The sequence below is a fragment of the Arvicanthis niloticus genome, chromosome 27 (genome assembly GCF_011762505.2).
Source record: "Arvicanthis niloticus isolate mArvNil1 chromosome 27, mArvNil1.pat.X, whole genome shotgun sequence".
Lineage (NCBI taxonomy): Eukaryota > Metazoa > Chordata > Mammalia > Rodentia > Muridae > Arvicanthis > Arvicanthis niloticus.
Genome location: NC_133435.1, coordinates 23,523,458 through 23,540,910, shown reverse-complemented (window position 1 = coordinate 23,540,910; position 17,453 = coordinate 23,523,458). Strand labels below are relative to the sequence as shown.

The following is a 17,453-nucleotide window of genomic DNA, read 5'->3' as shown; positions in this document are numbered from 1 at the left end:
TCAGGGGGTCTCAGGCAGACCAGTTAAGCTGCACACACGAGGGGATGCAAGATAGCAGCTAGAGGGCGCACCTTTTCTTACTAAGCACAAGCACAAGCAGAAGGGAGAGCATGGCTTTAGTCATCTTTGGCTAGTAAGACCTAGTATCACAACTGTAGCGTACAGCATGTGTCAGAGAGAGGAGCCCGAAAGATGGAGTCCCAGGCTGGAGGACTCTTGCCAGCAACACTTCTATGTGATGGAAGAGACCCATACTGTGGTCAGGAAACATCAGAGGTCTTAGACTCGGCACCAAAAGAAACCCTAAAGGAGGTGTTTCAAGTAAGTGGACGTGACTGCAGATGAAAAGCCTGAGGTTCAGAGATACAGAGAGATATAAAGTGGCCACTCTCTTTGGTTACTGGAAGTAACCAAACACCTACTTGAAATCAGACACTTGAAGTGAATATTGAGTAAGCACTGCTGGAGAGAAGTGGTTGAGTTCTAAATACATCTGTAAGGCATCTGTCAGGGTTAGAACTGCTAGAACCATGTTAGTGAGAAGGGAAAGCAAGCCAAGGGGACCCCAGTGCATGCTAACAGAAGGGACAGAAGCCTCCATCCTCACCTGATTCAGAGCAGCAGCAATAAGAGTGTTCACACTTCCATCTCCTCTTCCCATGCTGACATCTCCTAGCATTTCCAGGTAAGATTACTTGGCAAAATTACAGGGAGACTTAGTCCACCATATCCATGGTGGACTCGATAGATGATTATCCACCCTATAGCAAAGGAGGTGATACCTGAACCTTAGGAAACAATGGCAGAAAAGGCATTTGTTTTCCAGAGATGTTATTTCACCTCACTGTGTTACCTTGCAAACCCCAGCCTCATATCTGCAGTACACTTTCACTGCAGGAAAGAGTATTCTCTTTTTAAGTATCCTCTTGTTGAAGCAAGTTGATAAGAAGCAGTTCAGAAAAACAGAGACTTGTATTGTAGTGATGGTTTAAAGACAGGCTGTCACTTTGTGAATTGGTCTGACTCCGCGCCCCAGAGACTGGAACTGTAGGCATGTCCAGCCGACAGATGAAACTGGGCCAGCATGCATCATAATCACACCTGGAGAGCACAGACTTCCTCTGAGCTCTGCTTTCCTGCCTATCCTAACTTTGTCTCTTCTTCTCACCTTGTTTTTCTGTAAAGACTCCATTGAATGTCCTTTAAATAAAAGGTTAAGGGGCTGGATGAGGCTTGGCAGGTAAGGGCAGTTGTGGCTCTTGCAGAGGATCAGGTTTGGTTCCCAGCACCACACAGTGGCTCAAGACCATCTGTAACTCCAGTTCTAGGGGGCCCGGTCCCTTATTATGACCTCCAGGCATGCCAGAGAGGCAAACTGCTCATATACACAAAAAAATGAAAACAGCCCTTTTACAAACAGATAACTGTGTAACCCGACCTGGAACTCGATTTGTAGACCAGGCTGGTCTTGAGCTCACTGAGCTCCGCCTGCCTGTTACTCCTGAGTGGTAGGATTAAAGGCATATGCCACCACTCCTAGCTATTTAAAAAAAAATCAGCTATTGCAGCAGTGAGTGTGAGTGTGAGTGTGAGTGTGAGCATCCATCCACAGGCACACATATGGGAGGTGGGGCATGTAGAGGCCAGAGATAGACGCCACATGTCTTCCCCAGTTGCCTTCCACCTTTTTTTTTTTTTTTTTTTTTTTGAGACAGGGTCTCTCATTGAACCAAGAGCTTACTTTTTGGTTAGGCTAGCTGGTCTGCAAGCTCTAAGGAGCAGCCTGTCCCCATACCCCCAGTGCTAGGGTTAAAGACAAATGCTACCAAATTTGTACAAGCTTTTACGTACGTGCTAAGAATCTAAACTCAGAGCCTTGTGTTTGCTCAACAGTCTTTTTTATTGCTGAGCCATCTCCTTAGTCCCATATCTGTTTTAACAAAAAGCAGGCCAATAAATGGTCAGTTTTCCTGCAAATAAATACAGTGCATACATTAGTAGATTACATATTGTATCCCTTCAGGAATTCCCGCAAATACAAACTCCACCATAAAATAGGTAAAACAATAATTTGAAGATAAATAAACCACTAGGACTAAAAACAGGAGAAGGTGAGAATCAACAGCAGTTTAGTTTTAAACTAAAGAATTCATGAGTAGTTAGTGACCTTAGTAAAGAAGAGGATGGTGGGACAAAAGCTGATAGCAAGAGAAGAGATACTAACACGCGGATGGATCTGGGCAGTAGAACCTTGGGAAGGACCATAAAGTGGTCCTTGTAAAAGCAAATGTGTGCGGTAGGGCCTAGAAGCAAGAGACTGAGAGGCTTTAAAAGAAACATCTGAGACAGAGCCCCCTCCCTATTTTATCCCGTCAGCTGCTTCCCTATCAGAGGATAAAATACTTGCTCTAAGGATATCAAACCAGCTGGGCGGTGGTGGCACACGCCTTTAATCCCAGCACTTGGGAAGCAGAGGCAGGCAGATTTCTGAGTTCAAGGCCAGCCTGGTCTACAAAATGAGTTCCAGGACAGCCAGGGCTACACAGAGAAACCCTGTCTCGAAAAACCAAAAAAAAAAAAAAAAAGAAAAAGAAAAAAAAAAAAAAGAAAGAAAAAGAAAAAGACAGCAAACCTAAGTTCAGGTACCAAGTGTGGATGAAACAGAATAATTGAATTTTAGATGAAATGAAGCAAGAATCACGTGACTGCTCCAGAACATGTCTGCCTCTCGGTTTCGTCCAGACAGGAGACTCAGGACACTGGTAAGTGTCCAACATTCAAACCACAGTCAGCTGTGGTGGTGCACGCCTTTAATCCCAGCACTTGGGAGAAAGAGGCAGACTGATCTCTGTGGTCTGAGGCCATCTACAACTACACAGTGAGCTCCAGGCCAGCCGGAGCTACACAGTGAGACCCTGTCTTAACAACAACAACAAAAATCAAAAATCAAAATGTATCACAAATTAGCCAGCCAAACCAGATTGGGGCAGGCCAAAAGACTGTCAGTGGGCCAGTGAGATGACTCAGGTGGTAAGGACATCCCCACTATGCATGACAAGCTAAGTTTGATTTCTGGAACCCACAGAGTGGAAGGAGAGCACACAGGCTATAGCATGTGAATTCATGAGTACAAAAACCATACATAGTTAAAGGACAGCTAAGGACTTAGGATAAAGCAAAAGGAGCCAACACCTGAATGACAGAAAGAGGGACAATAGATGACTGAGGCCATTCTACAGTCTACCATGTCTACACCGTGCCAGACACTGTTCTCAGGTCCACAATCCTGAGCTACTCGGGGTTGGATATTTGTTGAGGGAGGTTTATACCATCAGAGTTTTACCAACATCCCTGGCTTCTCTATGCTAGAAGCTGGTCACATTCCCCCTAGTTGTGACAATTCAAAAATGTTTCTAGAAATTGCCAATTGTTTTCTGGACAGCAAAAAATCCCTCCCAGTTGAGAGCCACTGTTTTATATATGACAGATATGGTGTCAAACAAAAGAAATAAAAATAATTACCTTTGAGAAATAAGCTCAAGACTGAGAAGCTCAAGACTCCACAAAACATTCAATAAATCTGATACTGACATCTGAGAGGCCCAAGGATGCCAAAGGGCCTGCCAGGCTGGTTTGGCTTGTGTGGGTTGTAGAATCTGGGTTTCAAACCACATATACTCAGTCCATGAATTAGCAAATTACCAGCCTAGGGGAATCCAAGGCCAGCCTGATCTATAGAGAGAGTTCCAGGACACAGAGAATCCCTGGGGTGGGTGGGGGGATAGGGGAAGTAGAAGAAGAAAAGGAAAGGAAGAGAGGGAAGGGGAAAGGAGGGAGGGAGAGAAGAAAACATTACTGAAGAGAGTGCAGAGTCCAGTTGAATGTTACTCTTTTCATGACTTGTTCTGAATTTCAATTCTAGCCCCATCACTTACTATAAAACCTTAACTAAAACCTCCACCTCATTTTCTTCACCACCATAAAACAGGAATACTTAGGAGATCATCCATCCAGTGTGGTGGTTTGAATAGGCATGGCTCCCACTGACTCATGTGTTTCATGCTTGGCTCAGGGAATGGCACTATTAGGAGGTGTGTCCTCATTGGAGGAAGTGCATCACTGTGGTAGGTAGGCTTTGAGGTCTCCTATGCTCCAGCTATGCCCAGTGTGGTACATAGTATCTTTCTGCTGCCATCAGATCAATAATTCTCAGCTCATTCTCCAGTCCCATGTCTGCCTGCATGTCACCATGCTTCTGTCCATGATGACAATGGACTGAACCTCTAAAACTGTAAGCCAGCCTCAATTAAATGTTTGCCTTTATAAGAGTTGCCTTGGTTATGGTGTCTCTTCACAGCAATTATGTGGGGCAATGGGCTGTGAGAGGCAGCTGGATACCTGGTGGAGTACAGGCCTTGAACCCAAGACCCTAATGGGATGATAGGTATCCAGCCTTGCTCCGGGCCCTGGTTCCTTTCACTTAGCTTCAGCTATCCACAGCCACTCCCAAAGAGAGGTTTGTGGCCTTAGGTCACGTAGCACAGGTAGAGGGCGTGACTACAGGCCGAAGAGCCTCAAGAGATCTCCATATTAATGAGATACCTAAAGGCCAGAGGGTGTAGCCAATTAAGCATTCCTTCCCAAACCCTCCTCCTTTTAATCTCAGGCCTGCCCTGAGAACTGGGGGTACAGCTTCATCCACTTTCTGCATGACGATAAACCTTTTAAAACCATGGACTTCCTCGTGTCTTTGGGGCCTGCTGTGGAGAACCATAGAGGGGGCCTTCAACCAATGAGCCACCACCTAATCTCCCACCTGAGGGCCTCTCTGCGTTCCAGCCATGGAGACCTGTCAACTCAAGCAAGCTAGCCAAGCCAGCCATGACCCAGCCAAGCGAGTCACCTCAATCAAGAGTCTCATTACCCTGCAGGAGTAGTCGCTGAAGATGGTCTAGCCTGTACACCCCCAGTCTCAACTCTTCCGCAGCTCCCAGGAGTGCCTGGGAGCCCAGGGGTCTGAGACCAGTTGATCCCCACACACCTTCTTGCTTGGGGGTCCCCACCTGAGAGCTCTGCCCCCACGGGTCTCAGACTGTGATCCCCCCACACTCGGAGCAGAGTTCTGTGAATTCTCACAGCCTGACGTCCGCCCGGAGCTGAGTGGAGTAAACTCAGTCAAATTCCTGCACTTCTGCTCTCTGAGCTGAGGTTCCAGCTGCCTGGGCGGCAGACATTCGGGAACCACAACTCTGCCCAACAAGACCCATGCCCATGCGCAAGCTACAGCCCCACACAATTAAACCCTTAGACATTGAGTGACCCTTATTAATACAAAAACGCATTTGAAGCACATTATATAGTACTTACACCTTAGCACCCAGTAAATTCTAATATGCTGAAAAGTATACTAGTCACCTGCTTCCTCATAGCAGATCCTTAGAAATAACCAATAGTATACTGGGCTCTCTCATAATTTCTCTTACATTAGAAATACGTGGCTGGGGGGGATGGCTCAGTGGGCGAGTATTTGTTGCTCTTGCAGAAAACCTGGGCTTGATTTCCAGCACCCAAGTGGTGGCTCAAAACCATGTGTAACTCTAGTTCTAGGGCATCTGCCACCTTCTTTTTGACCTCTGAGGGTCAGAGGCTGCATGGGGTCAACTTATATCCATGAAGGCAAACATGTACGTGCACAAAATATATGTAAAAGAAAACATTTAGACAAAAGTAACTGAAGAGCCTGGTGAGGCTGAGGGACAGAGTACTGGCTGTTCTTCCAAAGGACCCAGATTCGCTGCTCAGCACCGCATGCAGCTTTCAGCCACTGTAGCTCCAGTTCCAGGGGATCCGACGCCCTCTTCTGGCTTCCACAGGCACTGCACTTACATGCAGGCAAAACACTCATCCACATTAAATAAATCTGTACTTAAATGCCACACTTGTATGATAAAGCACTGAGCGTAATGCACATCTGTATTTCTAGATGTTGACCACATTACCTGAGAGAAACAAGGAAAAAGGCTTGGTTTTGGCTCACAGCTTTAGAAGGGTTTCAGGTTGGGAAGCCGTTCAGTTCAGTGGCGTGTGCCAACAGCAGAGGCTTGCCTCTCACAACCTTCCAGAAGCTAGTGCCACCTCCCAAGACCCCCAGGCTTCCAAAGTGACACTACTGGCTGAGGAACAACTGTTCAAACGTGAGTGTGTGGAGGGCACTGCACACTTAAGGCCTGGTGATACCTACTTATCCGTGGAAATTACTAGTGAGTTTCTTAGATGTGCTCCATTCACTTCCTCAGCTCATCCTCACAGTTTGTGGCTCTGAAGTGGATATTTGTCATCAACTCAATAAATATTTGGTTTACTGGATATTATGCATTGTCCCACACTAATATAGAATGTAACAAAACAGGCAAGAATGAATGCCACAGTGCTTTCTTTTCTCTTGCATCGTGGTGGTTTGAATATGCTTGGACAGCAGGAGGTGGCACTCTTAGGAGGTGTGGCCTTGCTGGAATAGGTGTAGCATGGGAGAAGTGTGTCTCTGTGTTGGCAGGCTCCTCAAGCTCCACCCAGTAGGAAAGAGAATCTTCCCTGCTGCCTTTGGATCAGGATGTAGAACTCTCAGCTCCTTCTGTAACATCATGTCTGCCTGCATGTTGTCATGCTTCCCACCTTGATGATAATAAACTGAACCTCTGAACCTGTAAGCCAGCCCCAATTAAATGTTGTCCTTATAAAAGTTACCTTGGTCATGGTGTCTGTTCACAGCAATGAAAAACCTAAGGCAAACATCATATGACATTTACTTACCGATTAACTAGAAAATAAAGAATTGAAAATAAGGGGCCGGGCAGTGGTGGCTCACGCCTTTAATCCCAGCACTTGGGAGGCAGAGGCAGGCGGATTTCTGAGTTCAAGGCCAGCCCGGACTACAGAGTGAGTTCCAGGACAGCCAGGACACAGACAAACCCTGTCTCGAAAAACCAAAAAAAAAAAAAAAGAAAAGAAAAGAAGGAGCATGCTTGTAGCTCTTCCAGAGGACCCATGTTGTGTTCCCAGAACCACCTATAACTTCAGTTCCAGAGAATTCCATGCCACACACAGGCAAATAAATCTTTCAAAGAATTGAGAGAAAGGTGCCTAGAGTATAACTGTGGTAGAACTTAAATCAAGATGTAGAATTCTCAGTACATGGCAATTAAATAGTAAGTCAGTAAAACCACAAAGAAATGAAGGTGGGAAGATATGTTCAAGGTGCCAACACTGATGAAGTCACAGCTCAGAACAGGTGCCTGGAACAGTGGCGCTTCTCCTTACAAATCTACTGGGTCCCACTGACCTACTTTTGGAATTGGGTTAAAACTAAACTAAATCTATTCTTTCAAATGGTTTTTTTTATCAAATATTGAGTGTGCCATTAAGTTCAGAACTGGGCAGAAACTTGTAAGTGTGTGTTTTTATTTCAGGCTGAAGAATTTGAGAACACCAGGAAGATTCCCAAGAGGACATGGTGGAAGTGCTTCAAGATTGTAATTACCACCCTGGCGATTCCCCTGTCAATCATTATCATTCTCTTAAGTACTCACGTAATACCCACCTGACCAATAAAGTGTTACATGGAGCTACAGAGCTCTGTACCCAGTAACTGTGAGCTCCCTGGTTGGTAGAGCTGGAGAGGTTGGAGTTTTTCCTGGCCCTTCAGCATCCTCTGACTCCTTTATGCCTTGTTTTTCCTAACACTACTGTAGTCCTGTTGTGCTTCCTCCATGGCCTCCCTCACCTGGAGAGCTGAGTGCTGGTGAGTGCCTTTCCCCACCGCCACCCCCACCCCCAGCTCTCAGGAGGCTCAGGTGGGCAGATCTGAGATTGAGGCTGGCAGATCTCTAACAGCAAGGTGACTCATGCCTGGAATCCCACCATTGGAGGGAGGGATTACACACTTATCCCAAAGCTGAAGCAGGACTGCTGTGAGTTCAAGGCTACCCTGAGTTACAAAGTGTTTTCCAGGGCAAACCTGGGCTTACTTACAGTGTGAGACCTTGTTTCAAAAAGTAGAAATTTTAAAAAGCACAAACCTCTTGATTATACTACTGAAGCTCAACTCAGCTGTTTGTATGTGTCTCAGGACAAGTTACACCATGTCCTGTTCCTCACCTGGGATCTGATACTGACTGAATACTCATGTTTCCTACAAAGTAAATGTCATCTAAATCTTATTAACAGTGGGTTACTGAATTAATGCCATTAATTATTGATAAGCATACAGAAATCCACAGTTAATCTTAAAATATCCTTTAGAAATGAGAATTTTAACATGAGCATACAGCTCCATATAGTTTCATTTGAAATGAAAATTCAAACCATCGTTTTATAGAAGGCAATTCCTTGTGTAAGGATCAAAAAACTGAGCCGTATTCTCTTACAGGTCACAGGCCTTGTCCTATCTTACTGTTGTTGCTTAAAGTACACCTCATCCAGCAACTCAGTGACTCTCAAGTCACTGAGATTTGTTACAATCTCGCTCTACTCTGCAGTTACTAACAGGGGGCTTGAGTGGTGTTCTGCACATGGCAATGATGGTCTTTCCCTGTAACATTTGTCCACTGTGTATCTGTGTGTGTGTATGCATATGCCAGCGTGTCTATGGAGGTCAAGGGACAGCTTTATGAGAGCTGGTTCTCATCTTCTACCAAGTCCATTCCAGGGACTGATCTCAGCTCATCAAACTTGGTAGCAAGCACCTTTCCCCACTAAGCCATCTCACCCATGCAAGGTCTTAAAATTTGAAAAAAATCATTGAGTTTCATGCATGCACTAAGTACAGCTTTTGGAAGTCTGAGGCTGATTTGGATTTTTGGAGGGTGTCAGCCTGGGCTACAAAGTGTCTCAAAGAAAGTGAAAAAAAAAAAAAAAGAAGAAGAAGAAAATAGAAAAGTAATCTAGGCATGGTGCTACATTCCCTTAGTCCCAGCACTTAGGAAGAAGAGACAAGCAATCTCTGAGCTTGAGGTCAGCCTGGTCCACACATTGGGTTCCACACCAGCCAGGGCTACATAGAGACAAAAAATACAAATGGAAACAACGTAGTAACTAACAGGGAGCCAGGGTGGATGATGCTTTAGAGAACTGTGGTGATGACCAGCACTTCCAACAGCCACCTTATGCTTGCAACTAAAGAAACACATGCCAGCCATTCACAATATGTGATCCTCGACAGTTTACACACCCAGGGAAAAGGTCTCGGCTCAACAGTGCCTTATACAACACACTAACAGCTCGGTGGTGCAGCACATCACTATGTTGCACTGTGACACAAATAAAGAACCTTCATGCAGAGTAGCCTAAGGTGAAGATTATAGGTCACAGGTAGGAACATAAAAGCCTTATGCGGATTTTTATTTTAGATGAGGAAACCGCTGACCTAAAGACATGCTTACTATCACACAGCCACAGGATCCATTTCTATTAAGAGTGTACTGATGTCTTAGTTGTGGGTCAGATAGGACAATCAGTCCAGTTTGTTGTCTGGCACAAACTCTTGTTTTTAGGTAAAAGAATTCTAACAGTAAGGAAAATTGTCACATATCTCACTAACATTATTTCTGAAGCCATACAAAACTGGCCTAACGGCAGAGTGGTTTATAATTCTGTATATAAAATATGTATATTCTAATAGTACACATTAGCATAATTACTACTAGAAAGGTAAGCACTTCAACATCACCTAACCTATTTCCCTTATTTTACATATTAGAAAGCTAAGAGCCAAAAACCTCAAAGAACAGTGACTCTTTTAGGAGGTGGGAGTTAGGGGTCAAACCCAAGACCTTGTACATACTAAGCAAAAAGCTATCTCTGAGCTATATAGCCCATCTTGAATTTTGAGTTTTTAAAGCTCACCTCCATTATACAGCACAGTAAAAACACAGGCTGTTGCCCTGGCTCCAGGCTGAAAGAGACTCAATGCTTCCTTTCTTACACAATCAAGCAGAATTTAAGGGTTTTTCAAGATAATGTGAATGTACACGTTGAAGGAGTCTAGAGGAAAGAGCATTGTTTAGAAATGATTCTCTTACAGGTTTTAGTGCTTAGGCTGCCACAAGAAACCTTAGCAGGAAGAAGTTAAATATCAGGACATCACAGACCATGTTCATTTAGGTCTCAAACTAGCTGTACCCCTGCTCCGCACCAAGCAGCTTGGACACATTACCACAGAGACCTCATGTCAGTACAGAACGATGTCTGTACATGCAAGTGGCTGTACTCCTAAGAAAGCTTGCATTAGGATCTCCTTAATCCTAAAGAAATTAAGGAAAGTAGAAAGAATGACACCAACATGCTCAAACAGCATCTCCGTAAGTATCGTCCTACACAGCAGAGAATAAATTCAAGGAATGACCAAGACAGGCCACTAGATGTCATGAGTTACAAAGGAGCTGGGACTTAGATCCTACAAGGTCCATTTGTATCAGCAGTGACAAATTATTCAGCACACAATGTGCTGACACTAACTCTTAATCTCCCAACAACTCTAAGACAACTTCCATCATCCACCCTGGATGACAGAAGCCAAGTTGTCACAGAGACTCTTGGACTTGTAAGAGGAAGGAAACCAACAAAGACTGGATGCTGCTGGAGGGACAGTGGTCCTTGGGAAACACAGTCATGCAGTCTACAACACAGTCTGGCTTTCAGTTCTCTTTATTTCCAATTCCCCAGGGTGCTTTTCTTCACTCCCTTATTGCCCTCTCTAGCTCTACCTTCTGAATACCAGCTTTTCAACTCCCAGTTACTACAGCCACTTTGGTATCATGAAAGCACCTCAAATTTTAAATTCCCTAACTCAACTATATTTCCTCCCTTCCTTCCTTCACAAAACTGCTTAATTTGACTTTATTTCTAGTTTCAGAACATGGAATTTAGCTGTCCAGGAATCTGGAATTATAAAAATCGTTAACTCTTCCCTTCAGCTCTTCTTTCCAACTCAATCAGCAACACTACACAACTTCTCTGCCAGCATTCCGTAAGTTTTGTAACTCAGGAATCCCAGACCTACAGAAGCAAAGGCAGGGCTCCTTCAGAGAGCCCAGGGCACTTGTTCTGACCTGATGATGTTAACTGTACCATATCACATTCCTCTGTTCTGGAAGTAGTAACACCAGTTACTTTCTCACGTATAAATTTCATAGACACCTGTAGTAACAAATGTCAAGCTTGGTTCCTAAGCCTCAGAATTACTATCAGAAATCTTGAAGAAGGGTCCTATGTGGTCCTGACTGGCCTTGAACTCAGGTTATCTACCTCTGCCTCGCACAATGGGAAAGTGGTTCTCAACCTGTGGTCATGACCCCTTCATGAAGTAGCAACAAAAAAAAAAAAAAAAAAAAAAAAAAAAAAACGATTTTATGGTTGGGGTCACCACATGTGGGTTACATGCATTAGGAAGGTTGAGAAACACTTGATTAAAGGAGCATGCCACCATCAGGCTAGATTCAGGGATCTTAACAGGCACCTGGGCTCCACCTCCAAAGACAGCTACAGTCTGGGATATGTATATCATCATGAGGCAGGGAAGTGCTGATCTCAAAGCACTTAAATATGCCTCAATTATGTCCATAGGCAAAGAAGTTCCTATCATTTTATAGCTAGAAAAATGGATGTTTAGAATTTAATTTACTCAATCAGCATGCAAACAGTAGGTCTTGCATACAATTCCCATGCAATGTATTAAACTGCAAGCTTGACAATCCACTAAACAAAAACCATCCTCAATTCAACAGGCTCAAAACTCACAAGGCTCTTGAGAAGCTCATTATATGTGACTTATGGTAAAAACCTATTAATTCTGCCTTTTTCTTTTTAAGGAAAAGGCTAGCTTCCAACAGGTCATTCCTTAAGACCTGCAAAGTTCCCCAGCAAGATCAACACTAAGAATAACCTTTATTCTCTAAACAAATTGTGCTAATGGTACGAGCCTGCAATTCCAGTACTTGGGAGAGGCCAAGGCAGGATTAGGACAGCTTGGTCTACATTATGAATTCCATGGCAGCTAGGAATGATACATAGCAAGCAAGACCCTAGCTCAAAAAGAAAAAGGAAATGGAGGGTGCCCTTTCATCTTCTGGATTTACCTCTACTGAGAAGATCTTGGTCAATGTTGCTGCCATTAAACAACTAACTTGACTGCTTTCTGAAAATAATAGTGAGCTAATGACAACATGCACCAGACAAAGAACAGATACCTCCACACAACATCTTGCCACTCCAATAGCCTTCCCTGTGAACATCCTGGGGAAAACTGAATAGCCCTCTATCAAACTCATTGATTCCTCAATGTGTAATGTAATTTTTTGATTACTTGTGTATACTTTCAAAGGAACCATTATTTCAAGCTCTTATGTGATGTTCAACCATTACAGTTCTATTACCTTCTCAACTAAAAACAAGATCTTTATTTAAAGATATTCATCCAAGAGAAGAGCTTCACTGGGGAAAGAAGACAGTGCAAAACCGCATGAGTGCTGAAGAGTTTAATTGTAAGACAAAGCGCTACATCATAAACACAAGTGGTCTTCCAGAAAATAAAACAGTGCAAATTAAAACCCCACGAAAGCCCACTGTAAGCTTCATTTGAAGAATCTATAAGGAAGCTTCTACAATGCAAACAGTCCCAATGGAATCTGCCTGGAAAGAGTAAGTCCTAGAAATGTTAAAGGGCACAGAGAGCATCTTATAATTAAAATGAAGTCAACCAAGCACTAAAAAGACATGCTGATAGGTCTTAATACATAAAACTGATCGGCAATAGCATGCTTTATAGATCAATGATTGTAGAAGCAATTTACAACAAATTTGTTTCAAAGTTTTATTTACTCTTTTAGTTGAATCTCAACTTAATACTCAAAGGCCATCTTCCACATTTAATAAGGATTCCACTTCAGTCTCATACCTGTTTTATAAAAATGTGATTAAGCTCAGTATAGTCACACCCATTCATACAACAACAAAAACAGCAATTATTTAATCCTTTTCTCAAGTATTTATTCAAAGCAATTTCCATGACATGTTAAATGCCACATTCAGGTACTAGCATTAACAGATCTCTTAATGTTTCTTTCAGTGTTTTTTTCTTAAAAAAAAAAAAAATTAAAAAGCCAAGGTACCCTTGCCTTCAGATACTAGAGTGCAACAGAATACAACCAAATTACAAACATATACAAATTAACTTTGAAGTGTTGCCAACACCATTTCCCAGAACAGAATTGTAAAACCTCTATCCGTGTTGTTAGTAAGTGCCAATCTGCATATTTAATAAGTGCCAATCTGCATATTTAATAAGTGCCAATCTGCATATTGAAAATTCCTTCCAATGCAAGTTTACAGTAACAAATGTGGATTGCTCCAACACCCTCACCTTCCATAGACTCTAACTCTGAAACGCTGTCAAGCATTCTTTCTTAAACTGGGGGATTAACCCAGGGCTTCCCTCCTTACGCCACTTTCAAAGGTCTTTCCCCTGAACTTGGAAGTATCATTTTTCACCTTCCCAAATGGCATAGTTCCCTCTTTACCTAAGGCTGTTTACAATAAAGTCACAACAACCAGACATCCTTGAGACTCCAAGGTGCTCAAGGCTCAACAGGGTAAATGCATGATGAGCTCAACTCAAGACTTCAACAGCAAGACAATGAGTCAGTTATTTTATAACGCAATAAATGACTCAATGTCACTGATAAGAGGCTCAAGGTGCATACAGAGGTGTGTACTGCCTATAGAACTTAAAAGCTACCAGTTCAGAATATCTCCAATCATGGCCACTTGCTGTTCTTCCCCCACTTACTGCTGTCATCATGTATACTCACTAGAATGCTAACAATCTTCTGAATACTTTTCTTCCAGACTGTAGCCATCACCATAGCTAATACTTGGGAGTTTATGTGAAAAACAGAATCCCAGGTAACAATGCCATACAATTGATGCAGTTGTAGACGGTCTACAGGCCTCTTTGAAGTACATTATAATCAACCTTCTTACAATTTAATAGATTACAGATTAATTGAGAGCAAATTATAACAGCAAATTCAATTTGCACAACAGGGTATTTATCTGGCTAGAATCTTTTTACCCAAAGGAGATTCAGACAAGACTTCTCAACTGTTAACAACTTTAATGTGGCTAGCAGTGAATATAGGACTCATTTTCAGCCTTGCCAAATTTTGGGTTGAAAAATAAAGATTAAAAAACAAAAAACAAGCCAAGCATTTGATCCCAGCACTGGGGAGGCAGAGGCAGGATCTCTGTGAGTTCAAGGCCAGCTTGGTCTATAGAATAAGCTCCAGGACAGCCAGGGCTACACAGAGAAACCCTGGGTATGGGGGGTGGTGGTGGTGGTGGGGCCTTCATTATCACTGTTAAGCATGAATCTATAGTTTTGACAATGTAGGTTAAAACAACCCCAAATCAAAAAAGCGTAATTTATAGACCAACATACTATGGTAGACAGTGGGTTCGGTCTTTCTGATTCTCAAGAATCCTAATACCTCAACATCCTAAACACAATACTCAAAAGAAGGAGGTAGTCTAAAGAAAAAAGTTCCAAGAATAAAAGCATACAAACAAATTTCTAATGTGCAGGATGCAAACCCTGGTAACTGGAACTTATTTAGGACCAACAGATGTCAAATCAACACAATGAATTCTAACTTGGGAACAGCATATAATGAAGCAACTGTTATTCTAGTACACAAAGAATAGACTGAAAGGCCAAACTCTGTAATACATATTAAGTTTAGGGAGATTTAAAAAGGAGAAAACAGGACCCCAGGAAGAGAAATGACTCACCTGACGGTAGATACCTAGTTAAACCAAGATACAGAAAGTTCAGTCTCTCTCTCTCCTCTCCCCCCCCCCCTCTCTCTCTCTCTCTCTCTCTCTCTCTCTCTCTCTCTCTCTCTCTCACACACACACACACACACCCCTCTTCTGAAATTCTACTAAATACCAGGGCTTGAGGGCTTGTGGGGTGGGATTTAAGGGGAAATGGGCTTTACAAGTTTGAACAAATGTTAAGAAAACTGTATTTGTCAGCAGAGGTGATCCCAAAATACCCCTACAAAGCCCCTAATGGCGTAAGTGTTAGCCCAAGTACTGGTAGACATATGGGTACTCAAGAAAGGACGGGTCTCAAGTCTGATTAAGACCACATCTTCCAGCTCACCCATTCTAGTGTCTCTGAAGCAACTGTGATGGGTCTCTGGACACATCCATCTGCCTTCTTCGCTTTGAGATGAGAACACTGCAAGCCAGATTCACCCTTCAGGCAGGGTGGAAAACTCCAGTAACCCTCACCAGAGAACAAAAAATATCTATCTAGAGGTTCATTTTAAAGTTTTCCACTCCTCGGTGGAACTGAAGGATCACTTAGCATCATCCACTGAGAACTTTGAACGGGAAGAAGTCTAAGCCACAGGATGTAAGGTAAGATCACCTTGCATGTGTGCTAAGCTGGGCTCTGGCCAATGCCCAGGTCAGCCTTGAAATGAGCTCATGGCTCCAAGTTAGCCTTCCTTCCCGGGCTGAGATTACAGGATTATGCTATCAGTAAAAGCCTTGGAGAAGGAAAAAAGATGAGGGGTGCACCTAAGATTATAATAGTTGGGGAAGAGGGTGAGAAATTCTAGTGTCTCTGAAGCAATTCTAAGATGAATTTTGTTTTTAAATTGTAGAAACTAGAAGTAGGGAAAGTTTTTGCTTAGGGCTCATGACCAACAAAGAACCAAAAAAACAAAACAATACAAAACAAAAAACCCTAAAAACCCATCCCAGGAAGTAGTTCATAATTCATTCATATTTCCCAGAACTGAAGATTAAGTTCACAGTTAGAGAGGCCACTGGGTGCTTGGGCTGGACAGTTTAGTGACAAAGTAAAAATCCTATGTAAAAGACTTCATGTGAGACCTAGATTCAAATTAACAAACTCCCTCACCAAACCCATCTCTGTCCAGCCTAACTAGGGATACAACTATGGTGTTGAAGACACCAAGGTTTCAATGTTATGGGAAGACATGTGTCCAAACAAGCAGAATGACTTAAGAATAAAGGACCCAATTGAGAAACAAAGGGAATTCCTGAAAAGGCAACTAGCTCAGACTGGAAGATGTATAATCAAGAAAAACAAAGACGACAATAAGATACATACAATGACAAAAAATAAATAAATCAAGAAATAAATCAGTGGCCAGAAAAATATCTAGGTCAACAGTTGATTAACCTAAAATAGGTGTAGATAGGTTTTTAAATGTGATTTAATGGAAACAAAATTAACAATTAACATAAAAACAAAGTTACTTATCTCCTATTCTTTGTTGAATGTTTAGTCACACTGTGATGACTTCCAATCAGGAAGTTGAATCCTAGTGCACAGACTTCCTACTTTCCACCAGCCCAGCTTGGCCTATTACAGGATCAAGACTTATCTGAGAGCAGCTGATGGACTAGGCTCAAACTGCCAATCAAGCATGTGATATTTATGCAAAATAAGCATAATGAAGTACGCCAGCTAATACCACCTAATATACTCAACTGACCAAGTGATTTATTTTGACATGGAATAACCAACTTTCTGTGATAGACCAGGCAATTATATATCTGAGGCTTTCCCAGTTTAAGTACACAAACCTGCCACTGCAATACAAAGGCAGAAATACGTAAACACAAATAGGCATACTTTTGTATTGCAGTGCTTTTCAAAATGGGCTGCAGCCCCCATTATAGATGTCTCTCATAAACTTTCAACTTTACAGCACTGACTTTTATTATTAAAATATCTTGTAGGGAGTCAAATTCTTAAGACACAATTCACCATCACAAACTCAGGCATCTGGCCATAGAATTGCTGCACCCATATCTCAAGTGACATTCTGACAGCTATTCTCAAGTCTGGTTCCAATTAATTTATCAAACTTAAAACTTACCAGGACTGAACACATTAACATGCATTTCAGTAGTAACTATAAATTGTGCGTCCAAGTTGAAATCAATGCCCTGAATGCTAAAAGCATAAGAGACTTACCAATTTGAACAATTTCACACATAAAACAGTGATCCTGACTTAATCCTGAAATTATACCTTAGCACATCCCTTTAGGATGACAAAACTTAAGAGCATCTTACCTTTAAATCCTAGAGTCAATTAACAGACCTACCCCCAAAAAATTAATGTTAAAAAAAAAAAAAAAATCAAACAAAAGCACACACAAATACTATGCATTTTAAAAAATCCTCAACACTTGAAATTACCTAATTACACCAAAGCTTTAAAAGAAACTCTCTAAACTAGTTGCAGTTCTATTTAAATTAACAGATTTCCTTAAGTCCACATTTTTTTTAAATTTAATGGAAGCTTAAAAACAATTGTGCAAATGTTCTTGCACATTTTTCCAGATTTGTTTTTA

The 17,453-nt window shown here is 42.3% G+C and overlaps 1 protein-coding gene across 1 annotated transcript in view; it reads left to right on the top strand.

Moving 5' to 3' along the window:
- The window catches only part of LOC143439823 (uncharacterized), a 36,949-nt gene extending 29,174 nt beyond the window's left edge, over positions 1-7,775 (top strand). Inside the window, exon 6 of the mRNA XM_076926426.1 lies at positions 7,467-7,775. Within this exon, the coding sequence (XP_076782541.1) occupies positions 7,467-7,601 (135 nt within the window). The 3' untranslated portion in view covers positions 7,602-7,775. The remainder of the gene's footprint in view (positions 1-7,466) is intronic.
- The last annotated feature ends 9,678 nt before the right edge of the window (positions 7,776-17,453 follow it).